General features: G+C 38.1%; 2 protein-coding genes and 1 long non-coding RNA gene across 5 annotated transcripts in view; 1 reads left to right on the forward strand and 2 right to left on the reverse strand.

The window, feature by feature from the left end:
- LOC131525106 (uncharacterized) overlaps positions 1-16,881 on the forward strand; it is a 32,834-nt gene extending 15,953 nt beyond the window's left edge. For 2 of the 3 annotated variants that reach the window (XR_009267147.1, XR_009267149.1), the window contains 2 exons: positions 5,439-5,519; positions 14,594-16,881. This is a non-coding gene — a long non-coding RNA (uncharacterized LOC131525106). The remainder of the gene's footprint in view (positions 1-5,438; positions 5,520-14,593) is intronic. The other variant, XR_009267148.1, reaches the window with a different exon arrangement.
- inhbab (inhibin subunit beta Ab) lies at positions 653-11,674 on the reverse strand. Its single transcript, XM_058752462.1, has 2 exons — positions 9,816-11,674; positions 653-2,832 (listed from the first exon to the last, which is right to left on the reverse strand). The coding sequence occupies exons 1-2, from the start codon at positions 10,225-10,227 to the stop codon at positions 2,030-2,032; spliced, it is 1,215 nt and encodes a 404-aa protein (XP_058608445.1). The 5' UTR covers positions 10,228-11,674; the 3' UTR covers positions 653-2,029.
- Positions 16,882-17,005: 124 nt separating the features above from the next.
- afg3l2 (AFG3-like AAA ATPase 2) lies at positions 17,006-26,055 on the reverse strand. Its single transcript, XM_058752455.1, has 17 exons — positions 25,834-26,055; positions 25,118-25,211; positions 24,951-25,031; positions 24,335-24,444; positions 23,628-23,780; positions 23,442-23,516; positions 22,669-22,793; positions 22,267-22,540; positions 22,036-22,173; positions 21,784-21,937; positions 21,414-21,521; positions 20,651-20,776; positions 20,450-20,560; positions 20,190-20,305; positions 19,912-20,112; positions 18,442-18,636; positions 17,006-18,334 (listed from the first exon to the last, which is right to left on the reverse strand). Exons 1-17 carry the CDS (start codon positions 25,924-25,926, stop codon positions 18,092-18,094), a joined length of 2,397 nt encoding a protein of 798 aa, XP_058608438.1. The 5' UTR covers positions 25,927-26,055; the 3' UTR covers positions 17,006-18,091.
- Positions 26,056-27,058: the final 1,003 nt, after the last annotated feature.

Here is a 27,058-nt window from a genome sequence, read left to right on the forward strand (position 1 = left end):
GATGATAGCGGTAATTACCTTTCTACCCCTGGGTCACATCTCTTGTCCTGACACAGCATGCTGGTGTGCTGACAAGGTCCCTCTGTAAGTGCACATATCTCTGATTGAAGGCCTTTTATGCTTTGACTATGTTAACTGGAAAACCATGTACTTATAATACATATCGGTTTGTGACTTACACTATTGTTAAAAAGTTTTGGGGGGAAAAAAAAAATACTTTTATTCAGCAAGGAAGGACACATTAAATTGATCAAAAGTAAAGACAATTAAAATGTTACAAAATATATCTATTTCAAATAAATGCTGTTTTTTTTAAACTTTGTAATTATCAAAGAATACTAAAAATAATTATCAAGGTTTCCACAAAAAATATTGAGCAACACAACTGTTTTCAGGATTGATAATATCAAAAATATATATATATATATAAGATGTTTCTTTTTACTCCTTACAGTCTAAACCTCCCAACAGACAGCTGCTATGTGGCTAAAAATGACAGAAAACGGCCCTTAAGGAGTTCACACTAGTTTGCACAGCATCTGCTTTGGCTGTGCAGTGCTAATATTTGGGGTAACGTGTCAGATTTGTCAGTTGATCTGCAAAAAATATGCTTAATTGGACTACATTTAGTAAAAGCCAAATTAGCTTGCATTTAGTGTTGAAATACAGCTCATCAACTGGCCTAGTAAACACACACTGCTGACTTAAACCAAAAGGTGAAGTTGTACAATTCAGCTTTAATAGTGAAGCAAAGAATATGCTGCAAAATAAATTAGATATAAAACATGACAAGCACATATTTTGATTTGTACAACATAGCAACATACAACCATATGTTGCATAACTCTACATAAAACAACACAGTAAGTTCCTTTAGTGTCTTGTACTTTAAACCTGACAAAGCAGATTGCCATTGCCAGGACATTGTTTCTATCTCTTTACTGAATATTTCTGTCGAGAAGGCTAGGTTTCAGTTCAGAATCTAAGACCTTTGTTATACATTGGTAGAGACAAACACTGTCGAAACACAGAGAGCAAAAAGTATCTTAACATTGAGGCTGTTTCAGGAAAAAAACAAACAAACCACAAGAAATTAAAGTTATTTTATGTGCTATATTGAGTTAATGGTATATTATGTTGGCCATACACAGTTGTTCCTAATTGAAATAATTCTCAGAGCCGGGCATTTTGGGGATTTGCTCTGAGAATGGGATGTGTATGGTCTTTGGTTTACTATGTGTAAGTTCCAAATGCATATGGTTCTAGACTCTGATATGGCAACTAGAATGCGACCCATAATGCTCTGGGCCTCACATGGTATGAATGTTGGCTTAGTGCAAATTTTTATTATTTTCATCAACATTCAGAATGTTTAGGAGAAAAATAATAATAGGTGATAATAGTAATATAATAATAATAATAATAATAATAATCATCATCATCATCATAACAATAATAATGTAGTTTGGCTCCAGCAGCTGGTCAAACTAATTTTTGTTCAAGTATTTCTCTTAAGAAAAATGAAATAAACACAACTACTTCTAAGATGTACTAAAAAATTACTAATTTTTGTCTGTGAGAAAAGGGATGACAATAAAAACAACATTAAACATAAGCTAAAAGACAAATAATAATAATAATAATAATAATAAAAAAGAACATCCAGTAATAATACTTGACTTGCATAGAGTTGCATGTTGTTGTTTTTTTCTTCTTCTCAGAATATATAATTCCACACTTCAAAATAAGTCTCTTTATTGCAGTGCAGAGAATCAGGGCTGACACTTTGACCCATGCACCCTTTCCCTCTCAGTCTCAGTCTCCCTTCATTAAAAAAAATATATTATGCTTTATTATCCTCCGTCATTTTTATATGAAAGTGCCACAAAGACCACTCCAATAATCAGTCCTATTGGAATGATCTAGAAACAAATAGGTTGCCCGAGTTTGCAGTTCAAAGTTTGTGTGCCAATCCTCTGATATGTGCTTTGTACCAACATTAAAGTGTTTGTTAGGAGTTCATGGCATTTTATGAGCAGCCACACTCCTCCACTATCATGTTCTGGATGTCCTTCTTAATGATCTTCTGCTCCTCGTTGTAGTAGAGCATGGACATGGCCCGTAGGCGCGTGGGTACGCAGCACGACTTGATGTTGTTAAAGGGGCTGTACCCGCGCATCCGATAGTGATTGATGACTGTGGAATGGAAGGAGAGGGCAGAGCCCGTGATGCTGGCCACATGGCTGGGGCAGTCGCCCTCGCAGTAGTTAGCGTGATACCCAGACGGAGCAATGATCCAGTCGCTCCACCCGATGTCCTTAAAGTTGACGTAGAACTGCCGTTTACAGCAGACGCGGATTTTGCCGTCGCACTCCAGGCCGCGCTTGCTGCGCCGGTGCTGGTGCTCCTCGGCTGGCTTGAGCACGACCATGAGGAAGGGTCGGTGAGATTGTTCTCTCTCTTTGCCCTTGTTGCCGTCTGCGGGCACTAGGATGGGCACGGCGCCGGCTTCGGCACACATGGGACAGGAGACGCGGAGACTGAGCAAGCTGCTGTCCCCGTCCAACAGGGTCTGCACCATGCGGGGCACCGGTAGCGTGTGCCAGCCGCTGCGCCGCGTGTCCACAGTCTTCTCGGACACCACCGCTTCTTGGGGTCCATCCGCAGAGCCTGGATCAGCTTTGCCATGCTGCAGGAGCTGCACAGACACCTTCCCCTTCCCTCGGCTGCCCTTGGCAACTTTAAGAAATAGCCACACATTGGCCTGCTCCACCACGGACAAAGTGCTGCCCTCCTTAGAAATGTCAAATTTCATGGTGTCAGGGGCATCTCCTGTGGATGAAGCACATGAGGCAATTGGTTAGCTTTGTTTACAATTACATTGTTGAGTTTTGAATGACACAGCACATTTTAACTTTGTAACTGTTGAAAATCTAACAAGAAAGTGAAATAAGAGGAAGAAAAGGCTCAAACATTTTCTGTGCAGATTTTGAAGGAAGATCCACAGAATTATGCAGAACGGACTTAAAAATGGAATTTAGATTATTCCACAAATAAAAACTGATAAATGAAAAAAAAAAAAGTAGTTTATATATAAAAAATGAAAAATTCAAAAAATTTGTTGTATTTTCACCCCACATACCAATGATTGATGCAGGTGTGCAAGGCATAATATAATTGTTGGTTTAAAAAAGAAATAAAAAACAAACAACAAAACTAAAATAAATTTTGATGGTTTTACATAAAAAAAATTTTTTTGGATTGAATTCTAAATATATATACATACATACATGCATACATACATACATTTTATTTATTTATTTATTAATTTTTTCAGTTTATGATACAATGACAATAGCTGTGATGAGAAATGTAAGGATACAAATCAGGAAATTAGCTCCATAAATGAAATGTTAAGCTAAACTAAAACAAAACAAAATAAAATGACAATTAAAATTAAATTAAAACTAATGAGTGAAAACTAAATTTTCGACTGAAAATAAAATGGAAAAAATATTAATTAATTAATTTAAAAAAATCCTGGTACTCCCCTCTTAGTTACAGAAAGTATGATCAGTTTAACCAAAATAACTAATAAACAAAAAGTTAAATGATGGGAATGTGTAGACTTTTGTGAATGGTGGCTGTTCCAATTCTATGGAAATCTGCCAGTTTTTCAGTGGTGATCTTCATGCAGAGATTCTGTGTGGCTCAGTTTATTAATGAAAAACTCTCTCTGTTAGAGCCACCAGCTCAACATGATCAGAGCACACATAACGCCTGCTACACTAAACTGTTTCTCTCTTTCTGTAAGAGAGGATATGTTCTTTTTGCGGTCAATCTCCACCATCTGCAGTCCTTCGTCAACACCTAGCCTCAGTCCATAAAAACATTTCCTGCTTCTAAAATCCTGGCACTCCATTTGTGTACATAAAGCATGTATGTTGTGACAAGGGCCTTCCCTATAACTTGCACATGACTGTCTGCTATAAGCCAGCTCAGCATCAGTAACCATTGCTGATTTACAGACCTAACATACTGACTCTCTTAAATGATCTCTGCCAACCCCTCCTCAACAGGACAGCTATTAATTAAACTGTTTAGTCAACATGTCTACATTATATCAGATAACACGGGATTTATTTAAAGGACAGTCTAGCATAGCTGTGAAAAGACCTTCTCTAAAACTTGATCTTTTATGCTTGTCACTGAGATATCTATCTAGATCTAGACAAATACAGTTGCAAGTTTATCTTTACTCAGTCATCTCATATAACACCGTATTTAATAGTGATCTATGAAACTAAAGAAGGGTCAATACAGTAAATTCACACAGGACTAGACCATTTTTAATTGTTTGTCAATGTAAACATGTACCAGATTGAAATCTTTAACCATTGTGATGAGTCTTGTTTTTTTTTGTTTTTTTCAGTGTCTCGCGCCATGAGCACTGTGTTTTTAAGACGTCACTGCATTCTGTTGCGTCTAGCCGCTTTTGAACACAAGAGCACCCGTTTATTCATTTGGGCCTCGAATGTCAGGCTATTATGAAAATCTGCCTGGATGAATTACTATTTAAAGCTCACGAAAGCCTCTGAGATCTCTGAGTAACTTTACTGGATGGTCTGTTCTCTTCATTGAATCTCACATTGTCAGAAAACTCCCACGAAACACTGAATGGACTTAACACATAACAGGAAGAACTATTTTTAAAGCGTGTATTTGGATGCTAAAATACTTAGTCTTATTCCAACTTAATATGCACGCAGAGGCAAACATAGCGGTTGATTCACCCTCAAAACTATAAACACAGAGTCTGTGGTGCTTTGGAAAGATTTTTGTCGACTCAAACAATGGCATGAGTTTGGAAACATTCATTATTTTTGAAATTTTGTTTGGTGGAATTACCACTTTTAAAGCCAATATTCCCTTACTCTGTGGATTAAGTTGTCAAACAGATCAGTGAACAATGCAGTGCCACCACACTAATGTGAACCTGTTTGAAGTTTCTGTTATGCTTTCATATAATTGGTTAATTTATCAGTTGCAACACCTTTTTAATTCTGCTTTAAGGGTGTTGATAGTAGAGGCTGGAAATTCTGCCAAGAAATGAAAAATCAAGAATATAGCAGGTTAATGGGAATGAACAATGTTTTACCGTAAACATATTGTAGAAATGCTGCAGATGTTTTCAGAGAAAGACACAGCACAGCACTGTTTTCAATTTGCAGATGAATGTGTCTCTCTATCTTTGTGTCGATATCGAGCCTGATCTCTTATCAGAACACCTCTTAACTCGAACAAGAGCTGCAGTGTGTGACCAAGTAAAAAGACTTGGCCTTTCTTTCCATATTAAAAGGCAACTGCTCTTTTGCCATTGTCATTTGGTTCCTGATTAAGTCTTAAAGTTCACTGTAGTTGTTTTGTCTTTCTTGTAGGTTAACACACGCCACGTGTCTCTGAGGTCTGGGTGAGGTGGACACTTCAGAAGCTCATAGTACTGCAGTTTCGGGTCGAAGGTCAGCTGTGCCCACTGTCACGTAACACTGAATTATTCCACTTATTTGTACACTCTTATCATACTGTCACTATTCTTTATCTGTTTCATATGTTGAAATTTTGCTATAGTTGTGTCTGCAACTTTACACGCTGTCAATATGAAGGACAAGATTGTTTTGAAAATAGCAAAGTTGCATTAAAATAATCTGCTTTATGCACATTGAGCTTGACTATTTGAGCATGTCAAATATCAGAGAAGATCAAAGGATTGTTTACTTGGTGTTACATTCATGCAGTGGGTCTTTTAAAACAAATGAAACACTGCCAAGAGACGTGAGAGAACCCAGTAAACGCTTTCTGATGACATCAGGACCGAAAAAAGTATTTCTCAACCTTTTTTGGCTTACCTACAAACTAAATGTTTGAACTTTATTAAACTAAATTCAGCAGACACTGTGGGAGAAAAACAGACCCAAACAGTAGCATCCTGTCAAACGGTTTAAAAATATAGAAACAGATTTAGTTTAATATTGATGCGAAGATGTTTGATAGGATGAAAAAAGAAAAGCTAAAATAGTAGAAACTGCTCATATTATTTGTTTTATATTTTTTTTCTTTCCTTAAAAATAATGCAATTTAATTGTTTTTATCTCTGGCAGCCCCTCTTTGACCCTTAGAACCAACTAAGTATAAAATTTAAAATAAGTATAAAATAACTCATTTAAAAGTTTGGTGTCAGTTTTAATGTTTCTGAAAGAAGTCTCATATGATCACTGCAATTATTTGATCAAATATACAGTAAAAACATAAATATTTATATTTTTGAAATATTATAAATTATAATTTATTCCTGTGATGACGAACCTGAATTTTCAGCATCATATCTCCAGTCTTCAGTGTCACATGATCCTTCAGAAATCATTTTAATATTCTGATTGTGTTCTACAATGATACATTTTCAGTTTTAATTCAAATTCTTTTTTGACATTATAAATGTATTTACTGTAACTTTTGATCAATTTAATGCATCCTTACTGAGTAAAATTATTAATAACTATGGAAAAATAATCTTACTGACCTAAAACTTTTGAATGATAGGGTACCACTGGTTGGGAATCACCGAACTAAAGGTATTCAAAACTGATGTCAGATCATTGAATTACTTTATAAATAGACCAAATGTCAATTGCTTTTGTGTTAGATAAAAAACAGCATCCACCCAAAACTGGTGTTGACAAGAAGCCTCACTATAGTCGCATGTATTGTTGTACCAGGATGTAAAAGTGATATCACAGTCCCAATCACTCGATGACCGCAACACAATACATATTCATCGCATAATCAAGTGCTATCTTGCATTTACTTATAATACTATCTTGCACTGCTTTGTCTCGTACAATACACAAAGCTATCACCTGTCTATCCCCTAATAATGAAGCCTCAGGTATGAATCGTCAGGAGACAGGGTTGACACAAGGGTCAGAGCAGGAAATAAATAGTTAATAACATCCCTCAGAGTAAGCCTCAAAGAACTTTAAGACCTGCCGTAATGCATCGGTCAACTTCTAAGCAGTTTCAGGAAGCGGCTCAGAGAGGCAACAAGCCAAGCTATCCACACCAGATCAGCAAAACTGCCTGAGATTCAGATACAGTGTCTAAATAAGTGAAGAGCTGCTGCAATTAACCTGAATTTCTCCAGTGTGTCAGTCTCACTCTTATCCCATTTCTTTAGACAGTTTAGAGATCTTTGTGAGTGCATCACAACAGATCCTTCCCAGAAGACCAGAACTGTTCTTCAAAATGTCTCATTTTGTGTTCCACAGATAAAAAAAAAAGTCTTACAGGTCTGGAACGACTTAATGACTGAATTTTCATTTTTGGCTGAACTATCCCTTTAGATTAACAATTTTGCACATTTCAAACAAACTTGATGATCTTTCTATTTCACTAAGATACTTTCAAAGAAACCCCGACCATTCCACACACCAACAGAGCAGCCTAGAGTAATTACTGGGCCCCATATTTTGATGAATGGAGCAATTATGGCCAGCTAACAGCCCTGTGGGTTTTGAATGGGATCGAACCACCCCATCCCTCTCCCCTCCATTCCCTGGAGCATCATTAACACCCCTGCAATCTCATAAAGGCTCTGAGGGGCCTTTTTTAATCTTAGGTTGATTCAAATGGTCTATTTATAGCATCAAGGCATAATGCTCATTTATGTAAGCAAACAGGCACAATAGACAACGCCATTAAACGTTTGCTGGCTCCTTCTTGCGCTCAATGATGATAGCTGCAATTAATGAGCCAAGGAAATCGTCCCATTAAGCCGGTGCGGGACTGTTGGTGGTCAATCTGTGTATAAGAATCAGATGTGACTGCCAGGCCACATCATGGCCAGTGCTGGTCTAAAGATAGGTCAGCCTTGTTATCTTTAGAAACACTGCTATATTGTTTTTGCAGAAAAAACCCAGATGCCATGAGATTGGACCGCTTCAACCATCCGCTTCCGCACCCCATTCAGGCAAATGTTGTTAGCTTTTTTTTTACAGCAGTGTCATGCTGATTTGTGGATCAGTGACATTGTTATAAATAAGTCATGAGGAACCAATTAAAAATGGAATGTACTTGTGGATCTTCCCATCCCAGACTTAGTTTATTGAACCGACTGGGAAGTAGTGTTTGTTACGGGCGGCACCAAAAGCATTTTCAAATAAGAAAGAGCATTGTTTGTCATTTTCAGCTTTTTTTTCTGAATCATCGAAAATAGATGGCTGTCTATTGGCTACTCTGTCATTAGCGACATGGCATGAATAGCATATCATCAGGTCAGCAGATACACATTTTCAGAGTCAAAAGCTCAACAGTAGAGTTAGTATGAACTGTATTGACATTTAAAATGAGAGATACTTTGTGAAAACAAGAATTGGTTCCTCAAAGGGACAGTTCACCCAAAATAACAAATTCGGTCCTCAAATATGCATGACTTTCTTTCTTCTGAAAAAAAAAAAACTCTTTGAAAGAACTTTGAGTCCAAAAATATTGGACCACATTGACATTCTTCAAAATATCTTTTTTTGGGCTTTACAGAAAACAGAAAGTCATGCAGGTCTGAAACAACGTGAGGGTGAGTAAATGACGGAATTGACATTTTTGGGTAAACTAGTAGATTTTAAGTGAATACTCAACATAGTTTGGATGCACACCATGATAAAGTGTTCATTTGATATTAAATCACTGTCTCTACAGTTTCCCGTTGCTTGGCAGGATTGAAGATGTTTAAGTGGCTCCATTCAATAACTGTTAATAGGGGCATCATTTCCTCATTTCATATCAGTAGCACGGCGCCGAGAGCCTCCCGCAGCAGTGCGCAGTCGGAGTGTTAATACTCCACAGCTGCAGCGCATGTGTTCCCCTTAAGATGACTCTCCCTCCCTCCCTCAGACCTCCGCTAACACCTACCTGAGTGCTTTTTAAAAGCACTCCTTCGAAACAGTAGTCTGAGTGGAGCCATTTGAGGTGACATCCACTGTACATCATATATACTGCAAGCGTTTGCTGTGTACATCTTAAGAAGGATCAACGAACGGACAGTCTTGCACATAACGGGGTGAATTATGCGACAACTCAGACAATTCAAAACCAAACTTCCATTTGAACTCATAGCGGAGGTGTGGAATTAGATTTCTAAAAAAAGTACCACTTTACAATATCGTTAATTAATGCATTTTTAAACATTATATAATGCTTCAGATCGGTTATATTAAATTCAGTTACAGTATATTGAAAATTTGGGTAATACTTTACAATAAGGTTCAGTTAATGAAGCATTTTACAGCATTTAGATTAAAGGTCATTTGTAAATGCACTATTTTTCATTGTTAATTCATGTTTGTAATACATGAACAATTGTTAATGTATACAATTTCAAAAGGTAAATGTATATTAGTATCTGTAGAAAATACTATTAACTAAGATAAATGCTATAAAATTAATGTTCATTGTTAATTCATTATAACACAATGCATTTCCTAATGTTAATAAATTGAACCTTACTATAAAATGTTACTAGTATATCTTAAAATATCTTAAATATTTATCTTAAACTAATTCTATATATTATATATTCTACATTAAATAGTAATACTTATCCATATATTACTAAAATTCACACCAAGGATTTAAGTCATAAAGGTTCATTGCACTTAAGCGTTTCTCCACCGTCTCACTCAACAGGTGAGACTTCATCACTTAGCAGCCCAAACAAGCTATTAATGTCATCACATTTCCTCACGAGGCACTAAAACATCCCTCACCTGGCTCAGCGAAGGTGATGATCTCAAAGGGCTGCTCCTCAGGTTGCTCTCGGTGTCCCCCCAGCCCCCCTCCATCTTCCTCCATCTCCACTGTGCCGTCCTCACCCACCCGTCCCACGTGCAGCTTGCGGATGGCGTTGAGCAGGGCGGCGCGGGGCACCGGGTGTGTGACGTTGGGCCGGGTGTTCAGATGCAGCATGTTGAGGATGTGCCTCTTGACCGCCTCCACCATGTCTGTCTGCTCCTCCGAGTCCTTCTGCCTCTGGGCTAGAGCGCAGGACGGGCAGGGGGTCACGGGATCGTCTGGCCGGCCCGCGCCTTGAGAGCCGCTCTCGGCCGGCGTGGGCGAGCAGCCCCCTGACAAACAGCCGGAGAGCAGCAGCACCCCTGTCACGAGCGTGAGCGAGGACATCCTGAGTGACGGCAGACTCACACCTCGGTCCTGTTCTGCTCCGCTGCCAAGATCACAGTCGCCGCGCTGGCTTGCTTGTCAAATCGATGCGGAAAGCGGGAGCCAGTCCAAAATAATCCTTATCTGAGCGGAGCGGTCATGGTGATAAAAGTTGAAGAGGGCTGAACGAAGCGCCGCCAGTGAGCTCCTCCTGCAGGTCGATGAGCTCCGGGTCGCTCTGGAGAAACCTGATGGTGCACGGCTGCCCGTGCCGGAGTTGAATGGTTGAGTGGAAAGTGGGCAGGGTTAGACAGTTCTCTGACTCTTTCTTTAGCACTCTCTCCCTCTCTGGCTTCTCACTGTTTGTCCCCTCTCTCTTTCTCTCTGTAATTATACCTTCCTCCTCTTCATCCCTCCCTCTCACTTTATTACAATCTTTCTCACTACTGACTCACTGACTTTTTCATCTCCCTCCCTCTCTCTCTCTCTCTCTCGCTCTCTTCAGTGACTCCTCCAGTAACGTGTACCATTTTTTTTCCTCGTGAGAATCTAAGTTGCTCTTACGCACTCTCCCTCTCTCTCTCTTTTTTTTTTCCACCAATCATTCATCTCTCCAGCCATCAATCCGTCAGCACCTGTTGTGCAGGCTGGCTAACTGTGTGGTGGAATAATCTCCTGGGGAGGGAAAAGTCGAGGGGTCAACATGATTATCATGGCTATCTGTGTGCATAACACACGTGTAAACACAACGAGTCACTCATTCATGCTCGGTTAGGCGCACACAGCGTGCAGACACGATTTTTGTAGAAAAAGGCATGGGTGGGAAGTGAGACACTTCCTTTAGATCAGATGAGCATTAAAAAAGACAAAACTGTTATATTTAATATTCACTCATTCAGTCAGTCAGGACAGACATTTATTAGAGGGATTCATCTGTTTCCTAAAAATACATATCGGGCAATTTAAATGAACCTAATTACATTATTTTTATTTACAAATTTTTGGCATTTCATGTCTGTATCTGTAACATTTGCATCATAGTGATGCATGGCAGTGACATCACTCGACTCCCTCTTGTGGTTATAATACGTACATTCTCGTTATTGAAAATGATTTCAAGCAATTATCCCACGAACAGCAAATTAGGTGGGTTTACAAAATAGAACAATTAAGAGAAATAAAACCCCTGAAGGTGATTCAGCCGAACGCAGGAATGTTCATGACTGCAGAATAGACATACCGCAGCATTTCTCCAGATGTTTGTGGAGTTCAGACCTCACGCCTCCAGAGACCAATGAGGGCCGTTAGTCGGCCACGATGCGTGTATGTCAGACAGATGCATGCTGGTCCATACATGTGTCTGTGTGAGCTGGAGCACATCTTACCTTTCATTCCTTGGCTCCTGTGAACAAGAATTACTCGCAGGCTAACTCTTTCCCTCCTGAACTTCGGTTTTAAAAACACTCAATCATGATGGCTGTAGGTGAAAGTCAAGGTTGAGCAATTTTACATTTTTACCACCAAGATTGCATGTACTTGATCAGAAATACGGAAAAACAGGGTCCCACTTTATATTAGGTGGCCTTAACTACTTTGTACTTACATTTAAATTAATTGTTTGATACAATGCTTATTGTGTACATGCATGTTTTTTACATTTTACTTGTATTTTTAAAAATACCTGCATGTAATTACATTTATAATTACACTGTTGAACCATCCCTTTCACCTTCACCCACCCTTAAGCCTACCCAGACCACCAAACTGTCCCTAACCTCACCCGTATCCCACCTCAATAGCAGCAAAAGTGTTTTGCAATACAATATGAGCACAATATTATTATCTTTCTCTTTTTTTTGATGGCAAAGCTGAATTTTCAGCAGCCATTACTCAGCATCTTATGATCCTTCAGAAATCATTCTATCATTGTCTCATAAACCTGGCATTGTGTACTATAAATACTATTGGCATTTACTAATTGTTTTGTTCCTCTTTTTGAAGGTTGCTTCGGATAAAAGCATCTGCTTAATGCACAAATGTAATGTAATATGCTGATTTGGTGCTCATTTCTTATCTATGTTGAACAGACAGTTAAAAAGAAATTGAAATATTTTAACAAATGCCCTCATTGTCACTTTTGATAAATTTAATTTACCGACTTTTTTAAGTTTTAAAATCTCCATTAAATGGTATTGTGTAAAATATTTATTTTTTTTAAAAAAAAATCATTATAAAATGACTCAATCTAATAGCAGTTAACAGCTTAAAGGCATAGTTCACCTTAAAAAAATTCACTCACCCTCATGTTGTTCCAAACCTGTATGACTTACTTTGTTCTGTGGAACATATTTTGAAAATATTTTTTCCATACAGTGAAAGTCAGTGGGGTCCAGATTGTCATTTTTGAACTGTTGACGCTAACAAATTACAAAAAAATATATATATTTTGTATAATCACAGGCAAAAGCATAAAAACTCCCAAAGTTTCTTGCTGATGTGCTCGTGGGCTCATCATACGGGCAACCCTTCATCCACCCACTGGCATCACTGCATCTATTCCTGGACTTGTTAACACTTAGAAAAGAACACAACACTCCAATGGATCATTCTCAACTCTTAAACACTTATTCTTAGCATTGCCACATGTTCGCCTGGGCAGCGTGTATAAGCATGTGTGGTGAGTTTGCTATTTCTGAAAGGTGCCCATAAGGTGGTGTCATCACACATCCTACTGCCTGCCACGCCTCCTCTCTCTATAGATGACACACAGAGGGACTCTGGGAATGAGTAAGACAGGCCTCATCATCTGTGCATTCTCACGTGTTTTTAATTGACTTTTTTTCTTGAGAAAACTTCTACTGTCTTCAGACATCATTTTCTAAATCTCATTCGCTCAATTACTTTAATCAAACCCACAAGTCTCAAATTCCACGTATGCGTTGAAGAACAAAAATAGGAGAACTATTCTTTGGAAGTTGTTAAAACCGGCTCATTCCTGTAGTATCTTGTGCTTGTGTTATGTTATGGTGTCAAAACTGTGAGTCTGATGATGTAAGAAGCTGTAAGGAGTTGGTGTACGAGTGAGTTTTGGCAGGATAGTCCTCCTCACCCACTACTATACTTCTGTATGAGTCAGGCCGCGCTGAGTGACGCTGTGGCACTGATGGTAGGCGGGATCCCTCGCTCTCTCTTCATCACTCTACCTGCTCCACCAGACGCTGATCATCGCCAATGAATCACCTGAAGTCATGCTTGCAACTTTCACTGCCAACTGCCTCTGCATCTCCTGAAGCAATCACGTTTTTACATGTGTCCATGAGTTATTCTCTGTCAAAATGAGTAACAGTTAGTTTTCCTCAAACTTCCCGAAGTGCTTGTAAACTTGCTACATAAAGCAAACTTCTGGTAATTTTCTAAATTATACTGGCTAGTTGTACAGCACACGTACACTACCATTCAAACGTTTGGGGTCAGTAAAATAAGATTGACTGATTGATAAATACTTTTATTTAGGCAGTATGCATTAAACAAAAGTGTCAATAAAAACAGTTATGTTACAAAAGGTTTGTTTCAAATAAATTCTGTTCATTTGAACTTTCATTTCATCAAAATGCCCTGAAAAAAAGTATTACGTTTCCACAAAAACATATAGCAGCACAACTGTTTAACAGCTTAATAGTAATTGACCTTTCGCAGGGAGTTTGATTGACAGGCGATCTGACCAATCGTACTGCTGAATCGTAATGCAAACAGTGCCTCACACGGCTCCAGGGGGTGAATAAATGCCTCCTGTAGCGAATCGATGAGTTTTTGTAAGAAAAATATTCTTATTTAAAACGTTAGAAACAGTTTTCTCTAACTTCTGCTAACTGTCGTACGCACAAGCAGTTCCAGATGTATGCACACGCCTGTGAGATATGCTAGTCTCACGAGAACCAACAATGCAAAGTTTCCTTACTTTAGCAAAGGAAAACGTCTCTGGCTACTGTCGTAACCTCGCTTCCCTGAGAGCAGGAACGAGACATCACGGAGAATTTCTCCGTTATGGGAACTCCTTCCCTTCAACCTTTCCTGAAGTCCTATTGGCTCACACCAGTCCAAATGACTGGCCAATTGTCGCGAAGCATGCAGTCGCATGCAAATACTGACGAGCTCGAGAGGCAGTATAAATGCGGTGCCCGCGACAATTACGTCAGAATCGGATACTGAATGCCGCTTAGCTGGTCGAACAGCGAGCACGGCGAACACCGTGATGTTTCGTTCCCGCTCTCAGGGAACCGAGGTTACAATAGTAATATCGAAATCCTCCAACATTTTTCTTTACAAATTCTTTTGTACTTCTAATTCGTGACTGGTATTTTGTTTTGCTCTCTCCTCTATGCTTCAGTGTTCGTCACTTCTCACCAGCACATGCGCTACGCCTATGTCCTACATCATCCACCCGGAAGGGCACTCTTTTGTGAACGCGCGTACGATAGCAGAGGTTAGAGAAAACTTTCTAACGTTTTAAATATATATTTAATATTTTTCTTACAAAAATGTATCGATTCACTACAGGAGGCCTTTACTGTAAGGCACTGATTACTATTGATGGATGTGCTTTATTGGACTTCTTTTGGACTGTTGAACGAAAACACCTGCCCACTGCCATTATAAAGCTTGGAAGAGCCAGGACTTTTTTTTTAATGTAACTCTGATTGGATTCGTCTGAAAGAAACAAGTCATATACACCTAGGATGCCTTGAGGGTGAGTAAATCATGGGCTAAATTGAAGGCTTCTCTTTTAAGGCTGTTTAAACCAAACGTGGCAGAGCGAATGTTCTTTCACTCCATTTGTTCTATTAACAGACTCAAGCATGTGGACTGTGTTAGAAATCAAACGCGCATCTGTATACTGTATCCAGTGTAGACGATGTCGGCAGAGATTGTAATTTCTGTTTGCTTTTGATGCAACGTGACATTTCCATTCAGTGTGATCAAGTGTCAGCCGTTAAGCGAGTGAACGCCAGTGGGCGGGGCCTATGGTGAGAAGAAGACTATTCATCATTGTCTTGCTCTGGGGGCAGTGTTTATGCAAACGACTACGTCTAGGTGACGTCACTTTGTACCTCGAATCCAAAACAAGCCGTTTTTGGAGCTAAATTAAATGCTTTGTTTATAATGAGGAGGGCATTTTAAGCTAAGTAACGTTTGCAAGAGGTTTTAATGGTACAAAGACCTCTTACATGCTAAAAGATCAAGGCAAATTTGATTTCTCATGTCATGATGCCTTTAAAAAAAACGATCCAGCTGGCGCCGATAGCATAGGCAGCATGTCAACATATATTGCAACTGCGCCTCCAGCAACACGAGATTGATTCCCTGCTTGAGGTCCTTTGCCGATCCTATTGCCCTCTCTCAGCCCCACGCTCTCCAGTCCAGTAAAAGCATATTATTCATTTCACTTTCAAGGAGGCATATTTTACCTGGTCAAGAAACATCACAGGTTCTAAACTGACAAAGCTCAAAACTTCCTGTCCAAATAGGATCAACGCAAGCAGTCTCGCATCATCTATCCATATATATATATATATATATATAAGGACAGATGTCGCAAATGGTGACTCAAAAGCTCCTTTGACTTTTTAAAGCAGTTTCAGTATGACTTTGACTCCACTTTCTTTCCCGAGGTGAGCTGCTAATCTATGCAGGTGATGTCACAGTGTGGGGAAGACTTTCATTTAATGCTGAATCAGAGGAGACAGCGAGGGAAACCTCTTCATGTTTGCCTGGTCTAAATGTGGACATCCTCCCCGGCAAGCGAGCGGCTGATTCATACTGCTGTTTAAACGCAGTGCTCCAGCAAATATTACGCCACTGAAAGTGGGCTGCGGTGTATTTTTGAACACTCATCACGAACACTCATCACGAATGCTCGCGTGAATACACATTTAAAGTCCATGCTTTCTTTGAGCACGTTACCAGATTCTCATGGGGGCGCTGCATCTGTTGAGAGAAAAACTGATCCATATTTGCTTCCAGCAACAGTTCAAAAACAAAGAGTGGAATTTCTCCTCGTTAAAATTTCAGGCCTGTATACAAACAAAATGACAAGAGTGCCATTGGCCCCTAAAAGGAAATATGTTTAGGAGCCAAATAACTCCTTTTTCAAACTTTTTTTTTTTTTAGTTGTCAGATTATAGACTCACTTTATAAAGATGGCCGTTCAGAAATGTCTGTACATTAATTTACTTGATACAGACACTAGCGTGCTGCACTAGTTGTATTTAATATCAAATTCTGTGACTGACTTTACTTATGTAATGTACTATATACTATTGTAGTATTTACTATTCCTTTGATTTTAAATAATTTATAATCATTTGATTTTTGAAGTTTTAGTCATTTTTAAACATGCCAGACAGATTTAAATCTCACAAAGATTTAGAACATATCACAGCAAGTTTCCAGTTCATTTCTAATCAACGTAACTAGTTAATTGTGAACTACCGAATTATTCAGAGTCCGATTTAAATGTTAACTAGCAAACAAGATTACGGACTGTTTCATGAATCTTTTTGACGGACTCAAAAAAAAAAGGAAAAAAAAAAAAGCAGCAGTTCATTTTCACTTTCCTGTTCATCAGGGCCATTAGATTTTAAATCATTTTCATTTATATTTCTTAATGCATTCGCAACCATTTTTGTCGTAGTCTGGAGCTGTGGATCAGTGTATCTCCTAACAATCTGAAATCCGTGTACTAAACAAAACCAAGAAATTCATGCCACACACAGAGGTATTAAGAACTAAAGAGAAACAATTTGATATTTATGTTGATTTATTTAGGTTTTCAAACATGTTCAAAACCCTTTGCACAGAACAAAATACACATTTAGATGTAATATCAAGCTGAAGCCACAACAGGACAATGCGTATTAGATTGAGTTCTGTTTTTAACCTCAAAGCTCGATTTGTGATTTGAATTTGCACTGTAGAATAAATACTGATGTCAAATCACACACGGTCATAAGCTGATCATTAACATAATGAACTACTTTTCTGCATTTGTGTATGCTTGCATCCTATTTCATTACAAATGCGAATTATGTCGTATGCAACTATTTCAAAATGAGCTAGAGTTTAATCAGCCTGTACCACAAAGAGCAGCTGCCTGGGCCATAAATGAACTTCAACAGAAGAAAACACATCAAAAATGACTGCTCTGTCCTTCAATCAAAGGACGTGGTCATGAACTGCATAAAATAACATGGAAACCAAAGGCTGACGCTCATGCCAGTGCAAATCTGTGAGAGACACGATTGACTTTGTGCACTGTTCATAACATTCACATATATTTCAGTCTTTCAGAAGCCAGTGAGCAAGCAGAACTGCAAAAAGACCTTTCAGAAAGGTCACGAAATTGCGGCAGTTTTGAACTGGGATCTCAATGTACAGAAAGAGGAAACGCAACCTGTGCATGTCAGCGGCAAAGCTTACAGGTGATTCAACATGTTTCCTGTTAGACAAAGATATATATATATATTTTTGTATGTCGTCTTGGTCATTGATAGGTAAAATTGATGTGACTAGAGAGAATCTCTCTTGACAAACTACAGCCTTAAGTTAAACAGATATTCTGACAAAGCGCTGATGTGTCACGTAAAATGCATTTCACCTTCAACAGACGATCTCCTGATTCTTTAAATTTTGCTGAAACAAACTTCAGCACAAGAAAGTTTATAATTCATAAACACCCCACTGTACACAACATAAGTCCAACACTTACTACCAAGAGCAGCAGCTCTTCTGAAGAACAGGGTACTTGCCTCACTGTCCGTCAGGCAAGTGTTTCCCATCTCTTAAATAAGTGCTCTGGACCCTCCAGGGTCATGGTGAATGGGTGTCCTCAGAAGGGCATACCACCAGTGATCTGTCGGGCCACCTGCTCCTCCGTACTCTCCTCTTTCTCGCTGCCGCGCTCCTTGTTCCAGTCCTTCAGGCCCTCTGGCAGCGATGTGTCCTCGTCCATGCTTCCCGTTCCCTCCACAAACTCCTCATAAGTTGACTTTTCAGCAAACGGCCTTCGGCCCAGCAGCTCCACCATGTCGTTCTTATCCAGCACCTCTTTCTCCAGTAGACGTAGTGCCACCTAGTGGTAAAAAGAGAGCATTACTGTTATGTTTCACAGTTGTTTTCTGTGTACACACAATTCATGTGACATGATGAAAACAAATCAATGTAATGTAATCAATGTACCTTCTCCACCTCAGCCTTCTTCTCATTTAGCAGCTGCTGTGTGCGCTGATAGGCCATGTTGATAAGGTTTCTGACCTCGGTGTCGATGAGGCATGCTGTGGCCTCGCTATAGGGCTTCTCCAAAACCACCTCTCCCTGCCGTGGCAGATCGAAAGACACCTGCCCTACCTTTTCATTCATGCCAAACTGCACAATCTGTAGATGGAAGAGTAACAGTTTTCAGCTGGAGTCTGTGGATTATATTATGGATGTAATATGTAAAAGATACAAACTGTTTTCTATTTTAATATATTTTAAAATATAATTTATTCCTGTGATGGAAATAGGGCGATTAATCGATTCAAAATAAAAATGGTTTACATACTGTGTGTGTACTGTGTATATTTATGTATATAAATACACACGCATATGTATATATTTTAACAAATATTTGTATGTACCAAAAACACTTTGTATATAATTTATATTACGTATATATAAATATTTTGCATTTAAATCTAACATTTTTCCTTAATATATACACACACACACAATAAATATACATAGTACACACACACATATAGTACGTAAACATCAACTTTTATTTTGAATCGATTAAATCGCGACTAATCGTTTTGCAGCCCCAGATTGAAAACTGAATTTTCAGCAGCCGTTACTTCAATCTTCAGTGTCACATAATCCTTCAGAAATATTGTAATATGCTGATTTGGTGCTCAAGAAACATTTCTTATTTTTATTATTATTTTAAAAAACAAAATATACATTTAGGTGTAATATTAAGCAATACCTGCTGAAGTCACAAAAGTTTAAATATTTTGTAACATTATAAATATCTTTACCTTCACTTTTAAACAATTTAATGCATTCTTGTTGAATTTTTTTTTTTTTTTTTAACCAACCCTTGAATGGTAGGTACTCATATTAATATATTAAGCATTATATAATATAATATTAAGCAGAAAAAAAAACTTTCAACACTGATAATAAGAAATGTTTTAATTATTAAATAATAAAATAATTCAATAATTATTTTTAAAAATTAAGGCTTTTTTGGGGGGCATTTTTGCATTTTTTTCCTGACAGGACAATGGAGATTTGACAAAGCGAGTGGGAAAGAGAGAGGGAGATGGGATTGGGAAAGGTCCACAAGACGGGATTCGAACTCAGGACACCTGAAGCGCAACCGTGCCATATGTCGGCGCATTGCCCTTATAGCGCAGACAAAATGAAACAATAGTGTATTCATTATTCCAAACTTTTGACCAGCAGTGTGTACTACTTATCCTCTCAAAATGCTTTCTGTTCATTCTTAAGAAAACAAAACAATATATAACAATCTTTTTTTTCCATTTTCCAAAACAGCACAAATTAAAATTAAAGTAAAATCAAATTGTCAGAAATCATCCATTTGCTATGTATGAACCACCAATGATACGGGCAATGGTCAAATCATATAAACGTATAACCGACCTGTGCATAGGCACTCTGTGTCACTTTCTTCAGGTCATCTTGTGCCCCTGTGGTAATGCGGCCAAAAAAGATCTCCTCAGACACACGTCCACCCAGCGTCATACACATCCTGTCCAGCAGCTGCTCCTTGGTGTACAGGTACTGCTCTTTAGGCAAATACTGGGCATAGCCCAAACCCTTCCCACGCGGGATGATGGACACCTGAAACGACCAATGATATGACTGAGTACACTGAAAAGCTAAGTATTACAGTACAGGTGAATAAGTGTGAGTTTTACTTTAAGCAGAGGGTCAGCGTGCTCAAGGAACCAGCCGGCTACAGCATGACCAGCCTCATGGTAAGCCACTGTCTTCTTCTCCTCCGGCTGCAGCACCTGCGTCTTCTTCTCAAGACCTAAACATGCAGGGAGCTTATGATTATCTGAACTTCACACCAAAACTATGCATGCACTCTAATAGATTAATATCACAGTTTGCTATAAATATGTTTAAGAAAAAAATTTAAGTGAGATTTTCAAATTTCACATCTGTCACTTACCCCCAATTACTCGTTCGATGGCTTGCTCAAAGTGTTTTTGGTTGATAGCATCAGAAAGGTGGCGGGCTGCAATTAGCGCAGCCTCGTTGCACACATTAGCGATGTCCGCACCTGTCAGAGAGAAATCAGTAAGAGGTGAAACTTAGCTCACATCTCATAAATGACTTTTGAAACCCAAATGAATAAAAAGTCTTTACATGCCTGAAAAACCAGGTGTTAGAGCAGCCATCTTCCTTGCTAGAGCTTCTTTGTCCATCTCTGCATCCAGCTTTAGTGGTCTCAGATGGACTTTGAATATAGAGGCTCTGCCTTTGATATCTGGTGGCCCTGCAATCATTATGCAATATACGAAATGCACATATAACTAGATTACAGTTTAAATGTTATGGGTCAATAAGATATTTTTCTTTTTTTAAAGAAATTCCTATTTTTATTCAGCAAGGATGCATTAAATTGATCAAGCAAGCAGAGACATTTATAATGTTACAAAATATTTCAAATAAACAGTTCTTTGAACTTTCTATTTATCAAAGAATCCTAAAAAAATAATAAATCACAGTTTCCATAAAAATATGAAGCAGCACAACTGTGCTTAACATTGATAAAAAAAAAAAGTGTGTTAAGCACCAAATCAGCATATTAGAATGATTTCTGGAGAATCATGTGACACTGAAGACTGGAGTAATGATGCTGAAAATTTTATTGCTGTTTTACTGTATTTTTGATTAATTAAATGCAGCCTTAGTGAGAGTAATAAACTTTTCAAAAACATAAAAAAAATCTTAACGACCGCAGACACTTGAATAGTAGTGTATTATAAAACATTAAACTCATTGTTAACAGGAAAGATAAATTATGCTTTTAAATAGCCTGTTATTAAAGTTCCCCAACAATTTAAAGGATAAAATTTGTAATTATCTATTAAAAAAAAAAAAAAAAATGGGCTGGTGACAAAAACTCTTACCGATATATATCTGTCTATCAAAGCGTCCAGGCCTCATCAGAGCTGGATCTAGAATATCTGGTCTGTTGGTGCCTGCCAGCACTACAACATTGGTAGCAGTGTTAAATCCTACAAACGAGAGAAAGGGATATTAATTTACATATATAATTACATTACATCATTTTTAATACTAACTTTAAATACTGTTTGATGATCTGACACGTGAAGGATCTACAGAGTTTGAGACCAATAAAATGCTCATTTTTATTACAAGAAATTGTAATGAAATTCTAAAGCAATCTAAAAATTCCAATGAAATTATAAAATAAAAAATTGAAGTTACTAACATATCTAATCTTATCATGGAAACTACGGTCTTCTAGATACACACCATCCATCTCAACTAGTAACTGGTTGAGTGTGTTCTCTTGTTCACTCTGTCCGCCGAAGTTGCCTCTGCCTCTCTTTCTTCCTACAGCATCGATCTCGTCTATGAAGAGAATGCAGGGTGCATTCTTCCGGGCCAATACAAAGAGATCCCGAACCTACCCAAAATTATAGTGTTTTAGTCACACTGTCAACAAAGTTTGTTAGAAAGCATACTGAACACCATGAAGCTTATAATAGGATACAGAATATTTACCCTGGCTGGCCCAACCCCCACAAACATCTCTAAGAACTCTGATCCGTTCACAGTGATGAAGGGGACGTTGGCCTCTCCTGCGGTGGCCTTGGCTAGTAAAGTCTTTCCTGTGCCTGGGGGTCCAGTCAAAATAGCCCCCTAAACAAGTAGATTAAACCCTCTGTTGAAATCCAAATTGATTTACTAAATTACAAACCCATTATGTAATGTTATGTAAGAGTCTTGTGCTACCTTTGGAATCTTGGCACCCAAATCCTGGTACTGCTTTGGGTTCTTAAGAAAGTTTACAAACTCCATGATTTCCAATTTGGCCTCCTCACAGCCCGCCACATCCTTGAATTTGACATCAATCTCGTCTCGTAGTACTTTGGCAGTGGTCTCGCTGACGCTGAAGAGCCCACCCATTCCCCTCCCTGGCCTCCCTGCCCCTGCAGGCCCTCTCCTCAGCATGAACAGTAAGAACCCAATGATCAATACAGTGGGAAACATGCTAAGGAGGAACGACCTGGAAGTGACAGAAGAATAAGACTGAAATTAAGAAACAAATATGCACAGCATTTAAAGTTCCTTGTTTGATTGATGATGCTTTTCTTATCCTTTACTAAATTTATTGCAAATATATGACAATCTCACCCATCACTTTCAGTGGAGTAGACGACTGGCAGTCGGTTCTCTCCTTCAACACCCAGCTCTAGCTGAGAAGTTTCCAGGTTTCGCTCAAATGTGTCCACACTGCCGATGTTGAACCACACATATTGCTGCTTGAAGAAAGGATCATAGTTTATTACGTGTCATTAATATGCTTAGTTTTTAGAGACAAAAGAAATATATACTGTACATACACTACCACTCAAGGGTTTGGGGTCTGTGATTTTTTTTTTTTTTTTTTTAATGTTCACCAAAGCTGCATTTATTTGTTCAAAGAACAGTAAAATTGTCAAATGTGTTTTCTATTTGAATATTTTTTCAATTGTAATTTATTCCTGTGATGCAAAGCAATCATTACTCTAATATTCTGATTTGGTGCTCACAAAACATTTCTTATTATTATAAATGTTGAAAACAGTTGTGCGGTTTAATATTTTTGTGGAAACCGTGATACATTTTAATTTTTTATTCAAGATACTTTGATAGAATTTCAAAAGAACACTATATTTGAAATAGAAATGGCATGTAAAAAATGTCTTTACTGTGAATTTTAATCAATTTAATGCTGAATAAAAGTATTAATTTCTCAAAAATATATATCGTACTGAGCCTGAACTTTTGGATGGTTGTCTGTGTTAGACTGACAGTCAGACCTGACTAATGGATAATCGGTTTAATTTTATGATCGCTGGCTTGGTGACCAATGACTGTCTAAAAATAATAATCGTAACTGTATCAAATCATTGTAAAGAACTCACCCCCTCAACTGGAGATTTACCAGGGGTAAAGATGACTTTTACATATCGCTTGTTTATAACCTCCAACCTGTCAACCTAGCAAAGATAGAAATGCATAACTTCATGGATCAAAGTTCAAGTGTAGGTGGAAAGAAACATCAAACAACATTGATTGAAAATACAGATCAAATATAAATAATTACTTACCACTCCTTTAGCAAGGTAACCATTTACAAAGTCTTTCCAGGTGACCTCTCTTCCTCCATCTCGGAAGAAGAAATAATATGTGACGGCTGTCCAGAAGACCGTTCCACACAGAAAATACATACGGAACTCTTTATCGTCCCACGGCACATCACCCTGCATGAAATGACAAAGAAATTTGGGCATGTTGTTGTGCATTTTATTGTTCTTATTGTGAAAAGAGCAAACAACAGCACGCACATCTATCTCAAATGGGTGCTCGACTAAAAAACAAGTAGAAGCATATTGAAAATGCAAAGTCGGCAACACCTAAGCTCCAAAAGTATCAAAGAAAAATTTATTTATAAAAAATTCACATAAGGTGTAACGTTTGAGCACACAGGCTGGTCTGATGAAGAGCCTGTGTGCTTAACGCTACACCTTATGTGAATTTTTTATAAATAAATTTTTCTTTGATACTTTTGGAGCTTAGGTGTTGCCGACTTTGCATTTTCAATATGCTTCTAATTGTTCTTATTGTGAACAATTCATCCATGCATAGGTTTCATTGTTTTTTTTTAGCTAAATGTTACCCTTGATCTTCCAATTAAATGTCAGAGTTCTCTCTGGTGAGAACATATGATGTATCATTACATCTGCCTCAGTAAACAAGCTTCAAATGTTACAATAAGACTAGTATTACCAATAGTAATTACTAGACAACGTTTAACCTTTTGGAGACGGCTGTACCAACTAGATTCATCCTTCCGCCCCCCTCTTTTTCCTCCTCCACTACTTCCACCTCCACCAGTGGTCTTCTGAGCATTGGTTGGTTTGGCCTCTGGGTTAAAACCGATACAGAAAACAACATGATTATATGTGACCCAGGACCACAAAACCAGTCTTAAGTGTCAATTTTTCTAAACTGAGATTTATAAATCATCTGAAAGCTGAATACGTATGCTCTCCATTGATGTATGGTTTGTTAGGATCGGACAATATTTGGCGGAGATACAACTATTTGAAAATCTGGAATCTGAGGGTGCAAAAAAATCTAAATATTGAGAAAATCGTCTTTAAAGTTGTCCAAATGAATTCTTAGCAATGCATATTACTAATCAAAAGTGACGTTTTGATATATTTACAGTAGTAAATTTACAAAATATCTTCATGGAATATGATTTTTGGCATAAAAGAAAAATCGATAATTTTGACCCATACAGTGTATATTTGGCTATTGCTACAAATATACCCCAGCGACTTAAGACTGGTTTTGTGGTCCAGGGTCACATTGTATGTCATATAAATGGCAATTAGCTCACATTATAAGCTTATGAAAAATATTACCTTTGACCTCTTCGTTGGATGGCTTGGCCTCACCATTTTTTGGACCACCGTTTTTATTATTAGGGAAGTATTTTTCAAATCCTTCAGTGCAAGAAGATAAAACGCAATTAGCAAAACAGTCCAGCTTTGAGAACTCAATGTAATTTTATAATTCATGCAATTCACACCTTTGGGAGGTTTGGAGCTTAATCGTCTATAGGTGCCCAAGACCTGAGAGAGCAAGGATCTTCTGTCTAGGACGATTTGCCCAACACCCTGAACCTTCAAAAGCAAATACATTGAGATGATGAACAGACATAAAAATAGTCCGCTGAAAAAAATTAAAAAGAAAAGAAAAAATTCTCAAGGCACCATTTTGGCTCCTCAGATTACCACACTGGAGCCCTTTGGAGAACCTCTAGGATCCTCTAATATTATATATCTCAGTCATCCTTAGTTTTTGAAGGTACTGTTGACAATACTTATAACTGTTAGCTGTTTGAGGATCTTACAGGTTCCTGCCCTTTTCCCATTATGAATTATGATGCAACTATTTTCAGCAGATAATACGAAAACAGTGAAATGCCAATAAGCTCTATAAGTTTTATAATAACGATGTTCACAAGTTTATGTTTTACAATATTAAAGAGGCACTGCAGAGTTTTGGACGCTGTCTTGATATAACAGATTAAATGCGAAGAACTGTGACATGACATAACATGAGCTAGACGCGTTACCCAACGCAATGTCACACAGGCCGACCCTTGATTACTGTCAAACTCTCCGGTCTGCAGCAGACAAGACACACGGATCACACAAATAACAAAATGCGTATTCGAGATCAGATCGATGCGTTCACGGATGATGAAAGAGCCAGAGAAATACAGTCAAGCTGCACATTTACCGATTGCACACGGTTTGTTGATCTGACATTTGGCAGCAGAGCGTGGAGAAGGTTCCTGCAGCCTCTTGACAGATGCAGATATCGGTGTGCCATCACGGCACTGTGCGCTCTTGACTCCAATCAATACAGAAAACAAAACATCGGACGAAAAGTTTTGACAACACGAACTTGAAATTGACTGCGTCCCATTGCGATTTACTTCCGGTGCACGCTGGTGACGCGCTCATTATAAATATCCATGGTTAACCCTCTGTGGCCCAGTGTTGCTTTTCTGCACTTTCTCTTTATTAATTGCTGTTAATTGTTTTCAGTTACTGAATTGAGATATCATTTTGATATCTTTGTGGTTCATCAAGTGATAAAAAGTCTAGGTATAACTGTAAATAAAGAAAAGCCAAGGTGCAAGGAAAATATTGTAGGTGTGTTACTTTTTACTTTTTAGATTTATGAATTTTTTTGTAGACAGTGCTATAAATATTACATTTCTAATAGCTTTTGTAATTTCTCATTTTCTTCACCTCGGGTAGCCTATTGAGCCTTCTAAGTTATATTTTAAGATAAAGTCATAATAAAAAAAAAGCAAAGAAGATATAAAATACATAAAAAGACTTAATGGTGAAATTGACCTTAGAGTATTTTGCAGTTATGAGATCAGACTAATTTAACTCTGAAATGTCAGTCAATGGGAGTTCTGAAATGCTCTCAGCATTAAAGAGCACTATTTTCACTGAACTGCACACTTTTTATTGTTAAAGAAAGATGCAATTGTTCCATCTAATTTATATCAAAAGTGAATAATTTGGGGAATTGTTTGCAGCATACTTCTATTTAGGGCTGTTACGGAAAGATTGATTTTGTTTCTTTAAGAGAATTACTTCTTTTTCTCTCTAATCCGTTTATTATCTGTATGGACTGCATGGCCAAATTCAAACATGGTCCCAGTGTTTCTTCAGAAGGGTCATAGCAGGGTCACAGTAAAGGACAGAGCAAAACACTGTCAGTAATGTGTACTGTAGCATGAAGCAACATGCTTCCCAAAGTCTTTGACTTGGCACTGCATCTTGCCCAACTGGAATGATCACATTCTTTTTACATTAAGTTGCCCCATTTAAGGGGCCAAGTCCGCTAGATTAAGTTATGATAATTAAAAATATCCTTAATACAGGCCCATGAAAATAGCTATAAATATAAACAAGTAGAAATTTTTCTTCTAAAAACAACAGCC

This window comes from Onychostoma macrolepis, chromosome 02 (assembly GCF_012432095.1).
Source record: "Onychostoma macrolepis isolate SWU-2019 chromosome 02, ASM1243209v1, whole genome shotgun sequence".
Lineage (NCBI taxonomy): Eukaryota > Metazoa > Chordata > Actinopteri > Cypriniformes > Cyprinidae > Onychostoma > Onychostoma macrolepis.

Bases quoted from the DNA above. Each gene is read 5' to 3' on its own strand.
- inhbab (XM_058752462.1), bottom strand. From the start codon at position 10,227: ATGTCCTCGCTCACGCTCGTGACAGGGGTGCTGCTGCTCTCCGGCTGT. The intron at 2,833-9,815 runs GTGAGGGATGTT...CTTCATCCACAG, and splicing joins CATCACCTTCGCTGAGCCAG to GAGATGCCCCTGACACCATG.
- afg3l2 (XM_058752455.1), bottom strand. From the start codon at position 25,926: ATGGCACACCGATATCTGCATCTGTCAAGAGGCTGCAGGAACCTTCTC. The intron at 25,032-25,117 runs GTGTGAATTGCA...CTTGCACTGAAG, and splicing joins AAGCTCCAAACCTCCCAAAG to GATTTGAAAAATACTTCCCT. The intron at 22,541-22,668 runs GTGAGATTGTCA...TGTCACTTCCAG, and splicing joins TACTCCACTGAAAGTGATGG to GTCGTTCCTCCTTAGCATGT.